The sequence below is a fragment of the Protopterus annectens genome, chromosome 2.part2 (assembly GCF_019279795.1).
Source record: "Protopterus annectens isolate FY-2018-M chromosome 2.part2, PAN1.0, whole genome shotgun sequence".
Classification (NCBI taxonomy): Eukaryota; Metazoa; Chordata; order Ceratodontiformes; family Protopteridae; genus Protopterus; species Protopterus annectens.
Genome location: NC_056730.1, coordinates 159,323,608 through 159,346,700, shown reverse-complemented (window position 1 = coordinate 159,346,700; position 23,093 = coordinate 159,323,608). Strand labels below are relative to the sequence as shown.

Genomic DNA, 23,093 nt, shown 5'->3' with positions numbered 1-23,093 from the left:
AATCTATTTCCACATTTTTACTAACTAGGCATGCGCAAGTTTTAGAATGGCTATTTGGCGGGTTTTTTCAAATGTATAGGAAGTTATAAAAGGAAGTGATGCAACATGGAGGTTGTCTGATGAAGTTTAATACTAATTAAACTAAAGCGCTTACAGTTATTATCGTATATTTTAAGCATTGGTTGTTATTTCAATAAATTATTCGTGGATTTCCTGCTGGTGGCTTTTCGCTTGTTTTTCGTTTTAATTTTTTTTATGTGAGGGGCAGCAAGGGGATGCCCAGGAATTTATAAATGATTTACAATCTAATAATACGGGCCTACAATTTGATGGGGTTCAAACAGGTCCCCGGGTGAGCTTTCTGGATATTGATCTTAATGGTTTAGAGACTAGTATACATAGAAAATTGATCAAAGAAATCAATTCTTGTACAGCAGTAGTCACCCAAACACTTGTTTGTACTACCATATAATGAAATTTTGTGGATTAATAAACTGTGTAGTATGGATAGTATATTCAATACGGAAATACTGGAGGCTGAAAAAAATGTTTATTAAGAGAAGTTATAATGTTAGTCAAGTTATGGAGGCAAAAATTAAAAATTATGGAAATGAGACAGCAACAGAGGACTGGTGACAGTAAGGCCACTGTTCCTCACAGGGGCTGAGAGTACAGAGGATTTGATAATAAGATTATGAAATTATCATGCACTAAGGGTAGAACTTCTTTTAAAGAAGATAGTAGGAAAGAAATTTACTTTGTTACAACTTTCAATATGATTACTGCGGTGGTGGTGCTGTGGCAGCGTTGTCACCTCACATTAAGACATTGTCCTGTTCGATTCTCAGCGAAAGCGTTCTCTGTGTGGAGACATGCGTGAATGGGCGTACCTTCGTTGAAGGTTGTGCATCAGAGCTGGCAACTCGGCACGTAAAAATCTACTGCCAATCATTAGCGGACCAGAGTTCCGCTGTGGCGACCCCTAACCGGAAAAAGCTGAAAGATACAACTACTTTCAATGTGATTACTGAACACATTGTTGAAAAAGTACAGGAAGTCTGGCCCTTGACTTTGAAGGATAGAGATTTGAGGCATTTACTACCTAGATATATTAGTATCTCATACAAAAGAGCTAGAAAACTATCTGATATGCTTGTACATAACAACTTCATTCCACCAGATGGCAGTACAAATAGGAACATAATACTTAAAGGCATTATGCCTTGTAATAGAAGTTCCATCTGTAAGCAAGTGGTTAATTTTTTTCCATACATTAACAAATCCAGGCTTACTATAAAAGGCAATTTTACATACACAGAAGGAATAGTTTATGCTCTACAATATATGTGTAACCTGTTTTATACTGGGGAAACTTATAGAAGCTTTAATGTTCGCTTTCAAGAACATTTAAGAGATATTAGAAATAAAAAGTGGATAGCCCATTGGGTGGTCATTTCATCTCTTTCCACAATTCTAATTCTGATGTTTTACAGGGTTGTGTTTTGGAGAAAGTAGAGGTAGTTTTAGGGGACTGTACCAGTTTGAAGGAGAAACTTTTAAAAAAGGAAACATTTCTGATTTTAAAATATGGTACTTTGGAGCCCTTTGGGCAAATAAAGAATGAAATTGGAAGTATGTAATTTAATAATTGCATTATTGATTGAGTGTTCGATTGCTTGTTTTTGTATATAAGGGCTGTTTTGAAATGCGTTTTTTACTCTTGGAAGGCTTTTGCAAGACGAGGTGCTAAGTTTTATTAAACTCGGAATTCTGCTGGACTAGTAGCCTTTTTGTTGCTATTTTTATCTGCTTTTTTGGTGGTTTGTTGCAGAGTAGCCATCAATGTCTGGAATTTTTAGAAATAGTAAACTGATGCAGAGGCTCATTGCAGCATTTTACACTTTCTGTATTAGAAAAGCTATGCATTACTAAACTAAAGATGTATAAAAGCAGCAAAGCTTCTTAACTTAGATTTTACCAGTGTTAGCATGAAAGTAACTTCATTATACTGAAGTCTTCCAAACTCTGACACTGTGTTAAGTTCTCTTGCTCAAATCCTCATTTCCTTTTACATTATCATTGGCAGTGTCTCAGAAGAGAAACTGATATCCAAGAGTAAATGGACTGCTTCAACTTATATTAATTGCCTCCCTCATAAAGTTCTACATCAGACAGTAAACATTACGCATCTCCCAGTTTCACAGCTCATATAAAGATCTATACAAGAAGGTTATGATCCCACTTTCTGGTAAAGAGCTTTACTTGCTTCACTACTTAAAGCAGATGATAAGATTAATAAAAGCAGTTACAGAATCCTATCTGCGATGGTGGTGCTGCGGTAGCGCTGTCGCCTCACAGTAAGACATTGTCCGGTTCGACTCTCAGCTAGAGTGTCTTCTGCGTGGTGACATGCGTGAATGGGCATACCTTCATTGAAGGTTGTGCATTAGGGCTGGCAACTCAGCACGTAAAAATCAACTGCCAATCATTAGCGGACCGGAGTTCCGCTGTGGCGACCCCTAACCGGGAAAAGCCGAAAGACACACACACACAGAATCCTAGCATTACTTAACCTTTTGACTAAGATTTTTGAAAAAAAAGATGATATGCAAACTTTCTTTTATTTAGAACTACAAAGTTTACTGATCGGCACTCTATAAGATATTCAAGCTGGACATGAAGCACCCATCCTTTTACTTCTTTTTTTAAATAATATTTTATAAAAACTGATAATGACATCACTAGTTGCAATCTCTTAGATTTTTAAAGTACCCAACATTGTGGACTATAACATATGAAAAACGTCAGTACTGGCTTTGATCAAGCTGCTCTCATATAAATTAAAAGCTTTTTGATATATGACTATAAAAAGAAAACATTAGACTATAATTACAAATGTGCTGAAGCAAACTCCTCAGAAGTTCCTCAAGAATCAGAACTGTGCCTCTTGTTTTTTTTCTTACAAGTTTGTTAATACAGGACATATTGTAGAAAGACTGATATAGTACGTTATACGCGGGATGTGTTTTATTCTCCATTTCTAACAGCTCAAATATTTAAGAAAATCTTCAAAGAAGCTTTTATCCATTTGAGGACTGGTTCACTTACATGAAGTTAGGTGTACAAACGGGACCACAGCATCCTCTCCTGTACAACCTCACAATACCTCCTCATACTCCTACTACTGTGGGCATAACTATCTACGTTTCAAAATTTCCAGACATTCAGCTCACTCCCTCACATCACAACCTACACAATGAGTCACAAAGCCCTTTAAGCTTTAAACGCTCTATGACTAGATGTCTAGATTGCACTGGCTAAGAACAAAGAAAGTCTGGAAGCTAAGCAGTGTGTGACATCTTCTTTGCAGGGTGTCAGTCTTCTTTTTAACAGGGGAGCTTTTCCAACTTTTTTTTTCTTTGTTGAGTAAAAGCATCACTGGCCAAGTGGCTCCCTAAGTGCCCGCCAATGCTGCCTATTCCTAAGGCAGGCCATGCAAGCCAAGAATACTGGTGTAAAATGATGTCTAATACAAATGTAAATAAGTTGCTATTAAAGGAATACAAAGCACATATAAAGTGGCATTCACTACAAATGCAACAACGTCACCACGTCCTTACTATAAAAAAAAATATATATATATATATATACATATATATATATATATATATATATATATATATATATATGTCAAGGACTAGACTCTTGGAAAACTGTGAGGTAATTGACCAGCAATATCTGATACCTGTTATTTTACAGATCACATAATTAAAGAAAAGGATATGAAACTCTTGTTCAAAGCATGTCCAATATATCAGATCTATACATCTTGCTGGCAACAGGACACATCACTGCTTAACAATATAAAAAACTAGATGACTTAATTACTCTCACTCACCCACAAACTAGTAAACCATCCACTAAATGTCCCATCCCTCCAGAATCTACTCCAACCCTATCGCACCACCAGACCACTAAGATCCAGCAACAACAATCACTTGCAGATCACTAAAGCCAATAACTCTGCTGGTAAAGCACTATTCTCTTGCGCCATAGCCAAATTATGGAACTCACTCCCACCTACAATTACCTCCGTACCATCATTCAGCAACTTCAAAACTTTATTAAAAGCCACCTAAAAACATGCTGGCTATGCCCTTGTAACTCCCGCTCTAATATCATCCACCCCATCCAAGTACTACCTTTCTTTCACCTCCACTAACTACCTTGATGATAGCAAGCTCAGATGCTCATAAGCCTAGTACTTATTATACAGCAGGAACTTCTCATTGTTACATTTGTTAATGCCTGTTATGTACTTCACAGATAAAGATTCTAGTTGTCTACTGATGTACTATGTTCTTCATCTGTAAATATGTTGTAAGTAATTTCTATGTTAAATTGTTAATCACTATGTAATCCAATGTAACTACTGCCTGTTTATTTTACTGTGTAGCTTTTCTCCCCGGGCCTCCGCTGAAAATGGACCCACGTCCAGTCGGACACTCCCGGTCAACAAATTTAAATAAATAAATAAATAAAACAAATAAATTACTGTCAGGGACATTTCAGGATTGTGGAAGCACCTAAATGCCAACCAGGTATACTGGTATTTAGATCAATACTTTTTAACAACCCGTGAAAGCTCTTTCATGAAACCAGCCCTTGCTTACATCGACAGTCTACTTAAAAATTAGTGCAACACAAAGAGTACAACTATTTATAAAAAGTTACATTTCAAATAACTGAAATATAAATGCTGTAGAGACTCAGTACAATTTTGCAAACTATTACCATATAACAATACTTGGTAATGCTTCACTTCCACTACAATGTTACTTTAGTCTACCTCACCTCTCTAAATAAAATACTAAATCGAAAATGATTTATCCTACTACACATGAAGCACGTAATTGATTCAGATGATTTCTTTGTTGCTTCTATACACAACTATTATCGCTTATTCTATTTTCAACTTTTTTGGAATACTTAATTCTCTGCATGCTGTTTTTATGGATTATGTATTCCGGGTTTGTTATGTACATTTTTGTCTATGTAAATCTGGTTGTTCATTTGTATTTGCCTTGTGGTCTGTGCTATGGCTGAAAAGTGTTCCAGACCAGCCCACTCACCTGGTTAACAAATAAACTAACTCATAGTCAGTTTGGAGAAACAAGAATGCTGAGATCAGAAGGACTTATACTGTGCTGTAGAAATGATTACCAGATCTGCATTTAAAGGGAAACAGACATCACGAAAAATACCTGGTTAACATTTTGGAGGCTCCCCAAAATTCAGCACAGGTGCTTCCACAATGCTAAAATGGTACTCTTAAAGGAGTTAACTCTCAGGACTCCAGTAATTCAGTAAGTAGATGCTGGCAACATCTTTGTTCTTCTTATAGTCACTGAAAGACTGACTAAGCACAAAACAGACTTCACAATAGACAGGTTTTTCCTTATGAAAGCAATAGAACAAGCAGACAGACAATCCATCCAAGACAGCCTCACTGAAAGAAAGACAGTAAAGGAAGGAATCTGACCAATTTCCAATGTTGAGAAGAGTCTATGAAAAAACTAACCAAGCCCTCTTAAAAAGGGGGGACAGTGGCAGATATTACCAAAACAATGTTGGATAGCTCCAACATGACAAAACTGGATGTGGCACAAATGGCATGCCCACACAGAACTGACTCACTCTGCTAAACAAACAATAAATAAATAAACTGATTGTCTGATTATGACCATACAGCACCACATAGGAGCGGCCTTAGGTCAGCTGATGCCCTAGGCAAAAGGGCTCCACGGCACCCCCACCACACCACCTGGTGCCCCCATCCTGGCCTACCAACCCCAAATCAATACTAGAAAAGCGCCCCTGCTAGAGTGGCGCCCTAGGCAGCCACCTAGTTGGCCTATGCCTAAGGCCGGCCATGCCACCACAGGAAGAAAGGACAGCTCTGGAAAGGAAGGTGCAAAAATGAAAATATTCCCTCACTTGTACCTGACTGAAACAAAAGTGGCACAGAATCCAATCTCAAAGTCACAGCTGTAATTCGGTGGAAACAATGAGGATCCAATAAGCAAATCACATAAGAAACCACTGCAGAAGCAACTGCTGCACCTCTGCTCCCTTTGCATCGCTGGCTGAAGGTCCAGGGATGTTACTTAATCTCACAGTGTTGCTTCTTCTCTTGGTGTTTGCACAAGTAGAAATGGGAAAAAGGTTGTTTGAAGGTACTAAAAGGTAACTACAAGGCAATTAACCTTCTCATGGAGCAAGAAAGCTTTGAGATCTTTACACTGATTGGATTTCATGGAGGGGAAGGATGACAAGATAAAAGGTCAAACAACAATAATGGGGTTTGGTCCTATGCAGAAAATAAACTGCTTACATAGGTCCCTCCTAGCAATCTGCCTCCCAAACTTACAGTTTTTTTTTATTCTTATATATTAAAAGAAAGGGGCTATGAAAAAAAACAGTAAAGTTCCACCTGAAGAAATTGAGATAAAGAGAATGAATGACAACCGAATTAATGCATGGATGGAAAGAAACTACAAAAATAGGTGACGGCTGCTCTTCATATTCATGATTCAATGTTTGTTCAGTGGAGTCTAGTAAGAGGACATCAAAAGAACAGGAAAAAAAACAAAGCTGTGTTTGTGAACTGAGGAGCACCCATTGGCAGGAAGCTGTTACTCACTGTCTTTAAGTCTCTTAAAACTAATCTCTTCAATTCCACGTTTTTGATAACTGTGCACATGGGCATGCAGTAGTCATTTCTGGCTTTCCTTTATGTCTAAACACAGAGAGGCCACAATATTAAACTTTTACCTTCAAGCTTTATTGTTTTCTCATGATGAAGGCATTGGCATTTTAGTACACACCAATGCAGCTTAAGCTAGCAACCAGCTTTTGATAGAAAGATACCAATTTTATATATACAGCTTTAAACAACGTTCTAAAAATGGGTTATTACTAGTCATCGTAAGGATGTTAAAACACAAGGTTTCTTGTATACATGATGCAAATCCAATATCTGAATCAGCTTGAGAATAAAACATAAGAAATTGTTTCGTTTTAAACAATTTTCAGTTTCAAGGGGGGGGTAGATATGAGCTGAATACAGAATTAACTAGGGATAAACTCTCTACCTTACTTGATCAAGTATGCTGAAAATAATAAAATTAGTGTACATTTCTACAGCTAAACAATCTAAAATAATAAAGGAATCTAAGGACAGTAATACTCAAAAGCAGGTGTTACAGCAGATCTATCCTTTTGACAAGTTCAAATTTTCCAGCTAATCGGGTCACAGCTTTCCTTCACTTTCCTTAGGCACTATAGTTAAACAAGAAGTAATGTCTCATTTTGTAGGAAATCTCCATTTTGTTTATCATTTTTACAAAGTGTAAACCAAAGTTCAAGTCTTTATAAACAGAAACGTATAATACAGTTGTAAACATTGTTGGCATTAATTACTTTCATTTGGATTCTACTTTTGCAGCAGCATGAAATTCTTAAACATTTGAAACCCTCTTTCCTTCCTTCCGTTTCTTTACAGTTCAACAAGGGTTTATATCAGTTTGTTTGCGAAGATGGAAGCTTTGGTAGTGCACAGCATGATTTTCTGTAGAGGTGGATAGATGCTGCTGTTTAATCACAAACCCTGCAAGAACTCCTGCAGTTGTCTAACTATTTCTGTGTCCACAGTTTGCATTAGGGCCTGAAAGCCCTGCTCCCCAAGCAGATCTTGCTGTTTCTTGAGCTTCTCATAGGCAAACTGCTGCAATGACACACTGTGTACTGGGTCCTTCAATGCAAGCTGCAAAAAAAGATAAGAGAAATACTCATGTTAGTAACACTGAACATTTTCCCACGTCAGTGATAATAAGTCATGCTAGCAAAACACTGACTCATGTCTTAAAGGAATTGCAGTGGCACAAGACTTCAGAACTAAATTACAGTTCAGTTTAACCTGCAAATATTTTGTAACAACAAATCTGAACATACTGTGCTGATAAAAAAAATCAAGCACAGATAAACCAAAATCCCTCATACTAACAGAATAATTATTGCAATATATTTCTCAGCCTCTTAGAAATAATGCAGCCATCCAATTAGTTTGAGCTACAGAGAGGAATGGCACAACATGTAAACCTGCTACACTGGAAGTCAATCGAATATTAGCATCCTGCAGCTTTCTTGTTAATAGAACAACTGCATTTTTTAACATTTCAAGAGCACAAAAAAGAAAAAAAAAAAAAAGGCAAAAGCCCTTAGTTTTTTTACAGGTGGGGAAAATAAAATTCTAGCCATGAAACAAATAAAATGCTGTTTTTCCAGTAGGTGCTACAGCAATGTGATCAAAGCAATGGAAAGCAGAACTGAAAATATAGATTTAAATCTCTCCTTTCTGAAATATTAGTTTTATTGAATATTAGTCAACAACAAATAACGTAATATCAAACAATTTTGAAATTTTTACAGAAAGGAAGTATAACATTAATACTTTTCATCAATAAACCTGAAAAGAAAACTTTAAAAATGTTCCAGAATTGTTTTTATCCCAGTTTCCAGTCCCCAATAAGATTTTCCAGACCTCTGTGACAGACTGTCTCACTCATATATATATATATATATATATATATATATATGATGTGTGACTCTCAGAGAATAATTTGCTTTTACTTCTGTATCACATCTGAAAATAACTTTCAGATATCTACACTTTTCCCTTTAACTCCACCAGTCTTCCTTTAATTGTTTTTTTTAACTTAGCTTTGGGACTAAAGTCCTACAGAATGCCCTGATAGAAACAACACTATTAATTTTTGGCCTTACTCATTGGGTTCCTAAGTGCTCTTTGCACATGCAGACAATAACACAGGCTGAAAGGTAAGTAGAGAACCTGCTTTGCACACAGGATTCTGCAGGACTGCAATACCAGGCACAGAACCAAACACTACATGATGACGCAGTAGTACTGTGAGAAACAGGTACATCATTTTCTTGGTAGCTACTTCTCAGAGAATTAGAAAGTAAAAGTGTCTTGCATGCACCACTGATATTAAAGTGCTTAGGAAAATGGGGGTAGTGACATTTTGGCAACAGTTTGCTAACTCTGGAGTGCTGACACTTGTTGACTTGTCTCATAGTTCCAATCATCCTGTTAGAATAATATCCTTCACCACAGACAAGGAAGAGCAGGATATGAGAAACTATGTATACCTGGTACATTTCAAACTGTAGGCTAAAGTCCTAATCACAAAATTAGATCAAGATTTAATTTCTACGGGAATAGATTTACAACTAAAAAAAACACAAGTATAACAGATAAACCTAAATGGATGTATAGCTCAGTTTTAGAAAGAAATTTCCTTCTGTTACTTCTTTGTATAATTATTATGTACCTCTTGTTGGAAAACTGATGATTCAGTGCAGATAACTTATAACTCGTAAAACTTATTCACTACGGTTACTGCCCCAAAAGATACCATTTTCCACAGATACACCCAAGTTCTGATGTGGCCATGACCACAAAAGGAAACTTCAGAAACTTAACTATGGTGAAGTTCAAATGTAGAATGAAGCGTGTTTCTTCAAATGCAGCTAAAGATATAAAAATGTCTGCAGAGATTTTATTTTAAATATGATCAGAAAATTATAAACATCTCTTTTTCTGCTGAGATGTAGGGGAAAAGCAGCTGCAAGAGGGACGTTTGCATTTTAATCCTGATGAATGCATGCCAAACAGGCAATCAATGTATAAGCAAAAGCATGTATTAAAGGTCTGAGTTTTTTAATGGCTAAATAGGAGGATTTAAATCACAAACAAAAGGCTGTGCCTCTTCTTCCTCTGTAACACCAGTAATCGCTAGGGTTGATTCGGCTTGGTATATGAATCTTAACTCTCTCTTCTACTTCCCTACCTGATTACTTGTAAGACAAGATGCAATATAATATGATGCATTTGCACATAAATAAATAATTAACACTGCGAAATATCAATGAATGAACACATGAATCAGTTTTGCTGTGATAAATACATTATTACCCATAATCATGAGTTTGGTAGCTGTACTGAAATACAAAACAGTGCAGCTACCCAATTAAAAAAATATGGCCACCATTTCTTTTTTGATAACTAAAAAAAAACCCATACAAAGATGTTTTAATTGCAAGGTGCAATTGTTCCCTTCAAAGTAAAACTGCAGCCGTCTTAAAATTAAAGTTTAAAATTCAGAAAACAAAACATATCCATTCAGAATGAACTATGAGACTCAAAACTATAACTGGCAATCAAAATGCATTAAGTCAATGGACTAATGCAGAGCATTGTGCAACCATTGTCATATACAAGGGCGCATGCAAGTGCAGTAATCTATCCCTAGATACTAGCATCAGTGTGAAGAGACAGAACATTAAAAGACGTTCTGCCATACAATTGCATTGGTTAAAAGCCAATAAGACATTCCTTTATTTTTTAAACTGTCACTGCATAGCAACCTATCACATTTGTCTGTTAGTATAGGTTTACTTATGGTTGACTTTACTTAGACACTTAAGATTTGTACTCATGCCCCAGAAAACAACTGTGGCTAAACTTTGCAATATCCATATTAATATGATATATGCTAAAATACGCTATCAAAAGGATGACTGATAAGGTGAGGAGATGTTGATGTTATAAAACTATAACTTACACAAAGCTTTTTGAAATTATTTTTTATAATTTGACTGGGACTATAACAGGTACTGCCAGCCATGCCAGGAGAAACAGGGCAGTGGATTTGTAACACATGCCAGCACAGCTCACTGGAATTTTGTAAATAATTATATATCACTTGTATACCAAACTGATTTGTACAGATGCTTGTACTGAAAATGTATTTGTGAGGTTGACTTATGTTAAAATGTATCAACAGTGTGCCCTGCTGGAAGGAAAAGAAATGTACATGTATTATTGTAACTGAATTAAATGTATACATTGTAACAGCATATACTGTAAGTGAAGAAGTTAATGTTAATCGACCTGACTTTGCAAAATATTTTTGAAATTAAATTACTTTATTGGTTAAGCCAAAAAGATGTTATCCAACAGTTTTTCATGGAAACAGAGATGCAAGGTCTGTGCTAGAGAATAGTTGTAGCTCCTGTAGGAAGAGTGAAATGGTTTTACGGCTTTATGACTTCCAGGAGACCTGAGAAAAGCTGTGTCTAGTCTAACACATAGGTGTCATCTTCTAGTGTTGGTGATAGCATGGGAAACAATCAGATGACCAGATGTGTGTGATGTCATTCTGTAAGCCAAAAATAATATTTAGATATTAGTAGGAGTTTGCTCTCAGCATTCTGCATTGGATCTGACAACAAGGACCACCCACATCATCTTGCCTTGTGGTAGTAAGTAACTTAACTAGGGAACAGTAATTCTACAGATTAGTCAGGAAAATATAGTGACATTAGAAGCACTGTTTTTCTATAACGGTGCAAACCTTTCATTGGTGCTATTTTTAATATTCCCTATGACTCAAACTCTGGTGTTTACTGTAAATAGATATTTAGCATTTTCTGGTTCTTTTATTCATTATTAAATATATTTAAACTTTTCATTGTGGTTGGTCCTTTTGTAGAGAATATTTAAGCTTTGAGCATATTTGCACATATTTATTTGGTGATAACCCTTGCCACTGCTGAAAGCCTTGCTGTTTGGTCAGCATTGCTATTTGTATTAATATTAACTTCACTCAGAATAATTGAGTACCCTTGTAAGAGCCTTACAGTAACTGATTGGTGGTGGTAAAACTACCTTATAGTCTGAGCAAGTTGGTAGAGTGGGTAATCTGTGCCAGGCTTTTTGAGGTGTGTGTGAAAATTAAATCTCAAAGAATGTGTACGTCAACTACTTGGGGCAGGGACACAAAGCACTGGTTTCACAGTGCCAGTGGGGAGCCTTACTGGAGACCTGGGGAGAGACAGAAAGACACACCCAAACCCTGGGCTGAATGTGTGCCCTGAGTGCTCTTAAGGGAAATTGTGCTTGATGCAGAGAGGTCCGCATCTGGAAATACTGATTATATCCATTTCTATTACAAGTGAATGCCTCTCTCCAGTGTTAGTGGTGAGGATTCAGGCTCCTTGATTACTGGCCCAGCATAGTGATGTCACACTGACAATGAATGCTATAATTAATGAAACAAGCTCCTGCCCCACTTTACAACATATGCAACAGAAAACTTGCAAGATTCATCAATACCAATTAAAACTAGACAGAAGACTTAAAAACAATCAGAATGGCACAACTACAATACTAGCTCATGAACCAGTCCCAACGGAACAACAAAGACAGGATACTGCTCTAGAATTTGAATTATAATTTGATGACTCTTGGTTCACCAAACATAAATGAATACAAATGCTCAGCCAAAAAATCAATGAGTGGTGAAATTTCTAACACAAACACTATTTCCCTGACATCTCCATACTTAAATACTTATTAATGCCACTGAAGAAAGAACATGCTGCCACCTGGCAAATTCCCTTTCAATTCATTCCAGCCCCTTGAATTCTATTTCACTGTACAGTGCAAAAAAATTAAAAATTATACCTGCAGCATTCAATAAAAGTACAAAAATATTTATTTTTATTTATTTATTTTACATTTGTTGACTGGGATAGTCCAACTTGATACATGTCCATTTTCAGCGAAGGCCCAAGGAGAAAAGCTCTAAGGAAGAACATACAGTAAAAATCACAAAATTATTACAATTTAAACACAGTTTACAGGCTCCATTTCAGCAGGCAGGTAACATAAGCATACATTTTTAAAACAGTGTTGACAAATTGATAAGGCAATGTAACATGATTACAGACTATAGAGGAGGATCTAGTCAGGTTTTTAACAAGGACATAGCCATTGAGTTTTAAAGTATAGCTTGAGGCTTTTTTGAACGGAGTACGAGAGGGTTCAAGAGTAAGATCAGCAGGAAGAGTGTTCCAAGTTTTGCCAACAGAGTTAGCAAACAGAGTCCACAGCAGAGTTGTTGATTTTCGATGTTTGAACTAGTAGTTTATTAGAAGAGTGAAGTGACCTCAGGTTGCTATAAGGGTTGATGATATTTTCAAGTGCAGGTGTATTATCAGGGTGGTTGAGAACGTTATGGGCAATTATAAGCTGGTTGTACTGAAGTAGGATAGGCCATTCTACCCACCCCAGAAGATTTAGTTTGTGGGTCCTACAGGCCGTGCCTATTGCAAATCTAGCAATATGGTTATAACAGCTGGAGAGTTTGCTAAGAGCAGATTTGTTCAAATTAGTGAGTAGAGGGGAGGCATAGAGAAGAGTGGAGAGTAGATGGGAATGCGCAATAGCAGTCCTAGCAAATGGAGTAAGGAAAGGTTTGATCTTATAGAGGGAGCCAAGTTTTTTGTTAATGGCTTTGATAGTTTGATTGACATGGATATCAAATTTGAGGGTGTTGTCTACTGCGACGCCTAAGAGTTTGGTTTGGGGAGATAATGGTATCATTATTAGATTTTGTGGTAAAGAGTAGTGAGGAAGACTTACAAGTGGGGGAGAAAAGAATCAACTTTGTTTTGTTAGGGTTTAATAACAGCTGATGGTTAAAGAGCCAGTTTTCAACTATATTGAAAATATTCTGGGTTAATGTCATTAGATCTGTTGGGGAGGTGGCTGAACATCATCAAAATATCAACACCTCAACAGGTAGCACACATACCTTTGGTGCTGGAAGATCAAAAGGTAGTAGTATCTATTCTCACACCAAGTACCTGGATTTATTTTCCAATACTGATGCCACAGTGTAGGATGAAGAGGCTGTCACACTTCTGTGTGTGTGTGTGTGTGTGCCTTTCATCAGACAACACATTAAGCCGAGGTCTCATTTGCAAGTTTTATCAGTACCTCAGATGGATGTAAAAGATCCCATGGCACTTACTGGAAGAAGCTGGGAAAGTTCTCCCGGGACATAGTCAAATTACTCCTAGTCTATATGAATACCCCCTTGGGTCTACCCTGAAGAGAGTCCCACAAGCCTAATGGGGGCCAAAACAGTCAAGAGAGAGTAATTAAATAAAACAACACCCTACACAGCATACACATCATCTCATCAGCAGAGGAAAACAATGGCATTACTCAGTGTTTATTTATTTATTTTGTCATACTTTCATGGATCTTTTCAACCACTCAAGCCTGAAGCTGATTAAACCTGGCTCCTTTCTTAACACCTTCTCAACTAAAACAGTTAGAAGGAGGCAGCCTATTTCCTACAAAAACATAATGAAACTTCCACAGATCTACTGCAAGAAGCTAGACCCTCAAGTGAGTCACAGATCCTTGTTCAAGGTGACCAAACACTCCTCTCAGAAATTAAGTGGCAAAAGTCGTATATTATATTGGATATATTAAATTACAACTGTTCTTTTCAGTAAAGCTGCAGCTGTGTACAGTAGAACGGAACGGTTTTAACATACATGCTTGTTATCAAAACTGCATTCACTCATTTTGGAATGACACTTAGTGTCTGTTCTGTACAGCTTCGTTTAAAGAGAGAGAAAAAATCTTTTTGTTTGAAACATATTTTTCTCCCTGTTGCACAGATTGTTGTTTGGGCTTGAGAAATATCTAACCTGCACAGATTGTTGAACCAGGAATACTGTACTTCCCCCTTTTGTTTTGGATTATGGACATGATGGACTCTAATAAAATCAGGAAGCAGTAAAACATTTTTACAGGGCCTACAAGTGAAGGAGATTACAGCCTGCTTTTTCAGAATCAGTGAACTCAACCTTTAATAACCTACCTGTATAACAACTGTAACCACTGAATCCTTATAAAAAATGAGTGATAATTACACTACAGTATTAATTGGAAAGTTTTAGGAAGGTAATACTTACTGTCAAATACCTGTTTAAAATAATTTATTACATTCTTCCCTGCGTAATCAATTACATGTTTATATACTTTTTACTTATATTTTATTTACCATTTATTGACTAGGTTAGTTCGACTAGGCTTCTTTCCAGAAGACATAATGCATATGCCACTGATGAATTTTACAATAAAAACTAAAAAGTTCACGGCGTTTCAGCAGCAAATAACAAACAAATTGCTTCAATAGTACATATGAAACAGAGATTGTCTTCTGAACAGACTCACTGTAATCCAAGACTGAATCTTAAATCAAGTGCAATGTAGTAGCCACAAAAAGACACCAGCTGTTGTACATTCCCATGCATATGGAATATATTATAAATCCACCAGCGATGAAAGGAAATCCACCACCGAATGATCCAAAGTCCATTAAAACAGAACTTTATTATTAACACCACAGAAAAATGAAATAAAGTAAAACATGAGAGCAGGTTTAGTGCTTTTGTCCTAACAAAACATTTGGACTTCTTCAGAACTTGCCATCTTTTAGCTCTTACCCCATTTTTATACCGTATAATTAATAAGACTGAATTAAATAATCATTTCATGGTCTGCTGTTTCTTAAAGGTATAGTAAACAATGTGCATAAACTACATAAATGAATTAATATAAAAATAAAAACACAATATATGTCAATATGTATATAAGTGGCAAAATAATATTTTGTAAAGCACCGCTTCATCACTGTGTAACAAAAACTCTTAAAGGCACTTTAAAACAATGTACTACAACAAAACGTACAAGTAAAATTCCTGGTGTTACCAGACAGTCCCCATCCAAAAACAAATCAGGCCTGACCCTGTTTAGCTTCCACAGTCAGCCCTTTCTGGGTGATGTGATTACAAATCCACTGTTTGAAAGTGTATTCTTAAATTAAATATTCTTGTTAGAAAATCCAAAACTTTTGAAACAATCATATGAATCTAAAAAAATAAAAATATTTTTATGAAAGTTTCATCATTACTGGAAAAATTAAAAAAACACCCAAGAATAAATTTTTTCATGTGTTTGAACCGTATTCAGTAAGGAGCTTAATATAACATTCCATACAATTCACATATATCCTATTTTGCTTTGTCAACTTTGCTTATATTTAACATTAATGGACATGACTTTGAGACTTACAACTAAAAGAACTATTTCCTCGGGGTCCAAAACAAACAAACACTCAAAAGACCCCCAAAAGTTTGCCATTCTATCCCCTTTATCTAAACTGCTTGAGAAATGTATTCACTCTCAAGTCATGAAATTCCTAAATACACAATCTTCTCTCCTCCACACAACATGGCTTCTGGCAAAATTACAGCACAACTGCTCTCCTCTCTTTCACCAACCAGGTCAACCTTCACACAATTAATTTTTTCTCTGCAATATTTTTAGATCTCTCAAAAGCATAGACTCCCTGGCCTCCCTATCCTTTGCCCCTTCCACTATTGCCTGGTTTAAAAGCTATCTGTCACATAGACAGCAATTAGTTCAATGGCAGGGCATACAATTCTCCTTTACTCCCAACTACAATAGGTGTACCACAAGGCTCAATTTTAGGGCCACTACGCTTCTCCATATTTACCAACAATCTACACACCTCCACCCAGCATGCCTCCCTTATACAGTACGCTGACGATTCAACTCCTATCTGCTCTGCTCCAACACTTTCCACTCTACAACTCACACAAGAATTCTTCAATTCTGTAGAAAGTTGGATTACTGGTATCCAACTAATCCTAAATCCCAATAAGACAAAATTGCTACTTTTCACCCCCAACAAATCTATACCTAACCCCTATCCTTTTCAATCTCTTCCAAAAATGGTACCATCATATCTCACTCTGACCATACCAAACTCCTTGGTGTAGAAATTGACAATAACCTACTCTTTGATGTCCATATCTCACAAACCATAAAACAGGTCCACAAAAAAACAGGAACCCTATATAGGCATAAACAATTCCTCTCAGAACAGGCATGGATCACTCTAGCCCAAACTCATCTACTCTCCACTCTAATGTATGCTGTGCCAATTCTTACCCAAGTCAGAAAATCACCAGACTTTAATCTTGTTACAATAAAATTGTCAAGTTTGCCAACAACTCCACCTGCAGAACCCTTCACTGTCAATGTCTAAGGGAACTGCGATGGTTAGAACTTCCCCAGCTACTCTACCACCAGCTAGTCATTACCTATAATATTGTTAGACATCCTGAAAAAGACCCCAGCACTAAGCCAGTTACTCTCTCCATACAGAACTAATCATCCTCTCCAGTCTACTGAGAAATCCATCCTCTGCATTGTACTTATTTGACTGCCTGCACTTTCAAAAAGTTGTTTTTTGCTTAAATAATTTGTTTTAACTGTTGTAGGCTACACACTAAAGTGATATAGCCTTTTCTGATCGTTTGAAGTCGTTTAAAGCTGTTTTAAATGCATTTTTTACTGTTTTTGACTTTTCTTTTCAAAAAAACAAAAAAATTCCTGGTTTCCAGCCTTTCTAAGCGAGTATAGTCCAGTTTTCAGGCTACTGCTGAATTCAGGGCTGTGATACTAGTTTCTGAGTTGCCCATACCTTACTTGGATAGAAGGAAGTTTCTCTGTTCACCTGTGAGAGAGGGGAGCTTTGAGCAACCTATCTGTCCCTGGAGGAGTGGTTCCAGCCCAGACGTTAGTAGTTTATTGGCCATTTTGGGCTAATTTCTATCTCTTTCATTTCCCTACTATAAAAACCGCGTTTGCACAGTTTTGCACACCGGGCAGTGCCGGTTAGTTACGGTTAAATTATTCCCGGCTCCACTAAGTCTTCTCTTCAGTTTTTCCCTTGAAACTAGTCTAACTCTCAACCTAAGCACTCAAAAAGCATCTTACAGCCCAGCATTTGCTTAGACCTAATAGCAAGCACTAATATACCCTGACACTGATTGCCCAGCAGGGCAAGGCTCTTTATTCACCCCTCACCAACCACGTGACTAAGCAGCTCACCTTACTATTCAGGCATGACCAAAGGGCAACTTCAGGTGCACTCTCCAGTCCAGCTGGTGAATCTGGGTATCCTGAGGTAATCTTACAACTGCCTCATGTACACAGACAACCCTCTCCTCCTACCACAAAACACTAACATATGCGAGAGATGCAATTATACAGACAAACTGGAAGCTAAGCTGTCTCCACCCACGACTGGAACAGACAGTCAAGAGGAGAAGGTTAACACTTGCACCACACCTCCAGCCGCAAACAGACCTACTAAAACAGCACTGACAAAAAAATACATATAAATACACAAAATCATACTCGGAGGCTCTAAATAAAAACCTGCAAAAGCATCAGAGAAATCTAAAGCAGACACCCAAATAATCTGCACTTCCCATTACAAACCAGACAACACATGAAACACAAAATCAGTGTGCCGCACAATCACAGCCCTTAAGGCGAAATAACATACCTAACACACTAGTAATAGGTGACTCTACAGTCAGGCACACTGATGTCCCACTCACTAGGCTAGACAAGCAGAAGGTTACTGTTAGCTGCCTGTCGGGAGCCAGAATCCACCACATAACACAAGCACTCAAGTCACTCCAGAACAAGTACAAATATGACTCTGTCATTGTTCATGTTGGTGTGAATGACCTGAGACGTACCTCCCTGGACTACATGAAAAGAGACATGGAAGAGCTCTCTGATCATGCAGCCCAGGCTGGTATGACCCTGACCCTGAGTAGCATCCTGCCCTCACCAAGAATGATACCTCAGTATAAAGAAAAAATTATCAATTTCAACAACTGGCTAAGCTTCTGGTGTCATTCAAAGGGGATCCAGTGTCTGTCAGCCTGGGACGACATGCTTATCAAGCCGCGTTGCTTCACAAGAGACGGCTTGCACCTGTCACCCCTAGGCTTTTGAATACTGGCCAAGGCTCTTGCTGCCCCCATAGTGCATTTTTTAGGAAAGGCTCAAAAGTCAAACCCACCTCCGAAAACAGCACAATTAACAAAAAACTAAGGGTTATGCTATTCAACGCCAGGAGTTTAAATCTCAAAATGCATGCACTCGAAGCACTCCTCAGTATGGAGAACGTCGACATCTGTGCAGTAACTGAAACCTGGTTCAAGGCTCCAGAGAGCACCCCAGCACTACCGGGCTATAACTCATACCACACGTTTCGGCCACAGAACACAGACCGAAACACAAAAGGAGGGGGTGTATCCACATTCATTAAGGATACCTACACCTCCAGGTTAGTGGCGCAGCATGATACCTCTGAGATCATCCATGTGCAACTAACATCAGGCAAATCTGCAATGCAAATTGTGGCCTGCTACAGATCACCCTCCATGACCCAGGACCATCACTCCACCTTTCTGGAGACACTGGAAAACATGAAGGTCCTACTGAACACCCTGATATTGGGCGATTTCAATTACCCTACCATTCACTGGGAAAACTACTCGAGTACAAATTCCCAGGGCCAGCGCTTCCTGGAATTCATCAACTCAAACACCCTGGATCAGCTGGTAAACTCCCCTACCAGAGGTGAAAACATACTGGACCTGGTCATCACCAACATGGGCGACAGATGCAGAAACCTTTACAAATGCACTCTATGAGCACCTACAAGGATGCAAGGATAGTTCCATCCCTAACAAAACCAAGACTCACTCGTTTAAGAGAAGGAAACCAGTTTGGTAGACCCCTGCAATAAACAGGCTATACAATAGAAGGAGGAAGCTAATTCATAAAAAAAGCAAATCCCAAGAAGGAAAGACATCCCTGATCAGTATCAGTAAGGAACTAAGGTCCCTCATGAAACCATCCAAGGCTAACTTCAAAAGAAAAATAGCCAAGGATTCAAAAGATAACCACAAAGCCTTCTTTAGCTATGTTAAGAATCTAAGTGGCAACTCGCAGATATGCACTGAACTAGTGCAAAATAGCACAAAATATACTGAACCTACTGATATTGCCAACATCCTGGCAGGTAGATTCAGTGCAAACTTCACCCCCCTCTCACCTCCAAAAGGGCCCACAACAATACTGGAAAAGTGTAGTGTCCCAGAAATCACAGACGTACACAGGTGAAAACAGCCCTTTCAAAAGCCAAAAAAAAAGCGTCAATGGGACCAGATGGTGTCCCAGGCTGCGTCTTGCATGAACTACAGCAAGAACTAACCCCCCACCTAAACATGCTGCTCAACCTCAGCCTCTCCACAGGCTATGTGCCCATAGAATGGTGAACAGCAACAGTTATTCCTCTCCACAACGAAGGGCCACAACGGACCCTGGTAACTATTGCCCCATAAGCCTGACTAGCCTGGTCTGCAAGGCTATGGAGTGCATCATCATGGAACTCATTAACAAAGATATTGGAAACCGCCAAACACTTGACCCGACCCAGTTCGGCTTTGTTAAGGGCAGATCATGCCTACTAAACCTGGTTGTCTTCCTTCGAGCGAGGTAAAGGTGGTTCACACAGCCTACCTTGACTTCGCCAAGGCTTTCGAAACCATTCCCCACTCGGGTATTACAGAAAAACTCACCAGCTTGAACATAAACCCCTATGTCACGAGATGGGTTGCCAACTGGCTTGCAGACAGAACTCACACGGTAAGAATAGAGGGCTCCAGGTCTGACTCTAAACTAGTCACAAGTGGTGTCCCGCAAGGCTCGGTCCTGGGACCCCTACTGTTCGGCATATATTTCTCAGAAGTACAGGCAAACACAGGAGTACTATGACTAACCAAGTTCGCCGATAACTGCAAACTGGGAGCCATAACTGACACTCTGGCTGACATGGACATCCTCCAAAACGGCCTTACTGAGACCGACATCTGGTGTCAAAGTCATGGCCTCAAGCTAAATGCCAAAAAATGCATAGTCATCCCATTTGGGAAAAACAAAACACCCACAAATTACCACATAGGTGGCAGCCCCCTTAATACAGAAGAGGTAATAAGAAATCTGGGGACCCAGATAGATAGAAATATGTCCTTTGACAATCATATTGCCAAAGTAGTTATAAATCCTTCTATGTGGCCCATCTAATTACTAAAGGGTTCGCATCGAGAAATAAAGAGGTTATAGTGCCCCTCTACTTGTCATTCACTAGACCCATCAGAGTACAATGCCCCATTTGGGATGTACCTCACAAGACACTTCCAACAGCTGGAAAGACCAAAAAAGTACCTCACCAAGAGGATTACTGGCCTCAAACATATGTCCTATGCAGCCCAACTGAAAAAACTCCGGCTGTACTCAGTGGCATACCGCTTACTCAGAGGTGATCTCTGCCTGGCTTACAAAGCCATGTCCAACTCAGAATTGATGGACATGCTCCACCTAAAAAAATCCAAGTCACTGCGAGCCACGCACTCTAGTGAGCTAAACGTCGCCACAACAATAAATAGAACATGCTGGAGTGATAGATTCCTGTCACAGAGACTCCCCATGCTTTGGAACAAAATTCTAAATTACATCAGGCAGAGCCCCTCACTAACACTCTTCAAGAGAAACTTTGACAAGTGGATGGGTAACAGAAAATACACCCCTGGGATCATTTCATTGGCTCTGCTTGAAAGAGGATCAGTTAATCAATCAATGGAGCAGCGAAAGCCGACACACTCTGGCTAGGCTTATAAATGCCCACGGGCAGACAGCCTAGTGCCTAGTACCTACCTATGAACCTATAAAGCTAAAAATAACTCAGGGGAAAGCTCTTTTTCTCTCATGCCATAGGTAGATCCTGGTATAACCTCCCCCCTTCTCTGACCTCTGCCCCCACTAATACAAATTTCAAAAATGCTCTCAAATTACATCTTATGAATACACGGCTATGCCCATGCATTACATGAATCTCACAATCTCAGCACACTTTACACCTTCCTTCCTGCTATCTCTACTGTATATACGCTACAGTTAGGTATCTTACTGTCAACTTGAAATTGCATAATATGTCATGTCTAATCATTTGATTATTTTATTCTTTTATCCTATCTCACTAATCCATGTTAAAGCTTTGATGTATAAGACTCTCTATCTTTGTAAATTTACTAACTTACTGCTGATGTATTGTTTGGACTGCCGCGGTGGTGCGGCGGTAGCGTTGTTACCTCACAGCAATAGGTTCTCCCGTTCGATTCTCGGTGTGGCTTGGGAGTGCTTTCTGTGTGGAGTCTGCATGCCCTCCCCGCGGTTGGGTAGCATTCGAAAGACATGTGTGCGTAAATGGGCATGCCTTCGTTGAAGGTTGGGTGTTGAGCTGGCACCTCGGCGTTTCATAAAAATCTACTGCAATCACTAGCGTACCGGAGTTCCGCTGTGGCGACCCCTTACTGGGAAAAAGCCGAAAGAGAAACAACAACTGCTGATGTATTGTTTATTGTTTAGACTGGATTGTATTAGACTTTTTATGCCTGTACTTACCTCAGTTATCACTGTTATATTATTATTTGTATTACCATGTTGATGTTAATCTAATTGTGGAGCTTTTCTCCCCGGGCCTCCACTGTAAATGGACCTGTGTCCATTCGGACTATCCCAGTAAACAAATGTAAAATAAATAAAATAAATATATAAATAAAATGGAAAGACAGTTAAAAGATGGAAGGTTCTGAACAAGTTCAAATGTTTTAAGACAAAAGTGCTAAACCTGCTCTCATGTTTTACTTTATTTTATTTTTTGGTGGTATTAATAATAAAATTCTGTTTTAATGGACTTTGGAACATTTGTTGGTGGATTTCATTTCATCACTGGTGGATTTATAACATATTCCATTTGGATGAGAATGTAATAGCAGCTGTTGCCTTTTTGTGGCTACTACATTGCACTTGATTTAAGATTCAGTCTTGGAGTACAGTGAGTCTATTCAGAAGACAATTTCTGTTTTATATGTACTGTTGAAGCAATTTGTTTGCTATTTGCTGTTCAAACACCATGAACTGTTTTTAATTTTTATTGGTTTATTTTTATTTTCACAGAGGTTCTTTTGGATTCACATTGATGGATTTTAGCCTATGACCAATGAAGCTCCAGATTAAACATTGTATCCTGTGCATACAGCACATTGTAAGGGGTTTTACTGAAAATATCCTGCACCATCTGTCTTCCTCCAATAAAGACATGGATGAATGACAACACATGGGGCCAAGC

General features: G+C 38.3%; 1 protein-coding gene across 1 annotated transcript in view; it reads right to left on the bottom strand.

Moving 5' to 3' along the window:
- Nucleotides 1-6,822: 6,822 nt before the first annotated feature.
- The window catches only part of IPO11 (importin 11), a gene marked incomplete in the record, with an annotated part of 3,749,854 nt that continues 3,733,583 nt past the window's right edge, over nt 6,823-23,093 (bottom strand). Inside the window, 1 exon segment of the mRNA XM_044063824.1 lies at nt 6,823-7,825. Within this exon segment, the coding sequence (XP_043919759.1) occupies nt 7,661-7,825 (165 nt within the window).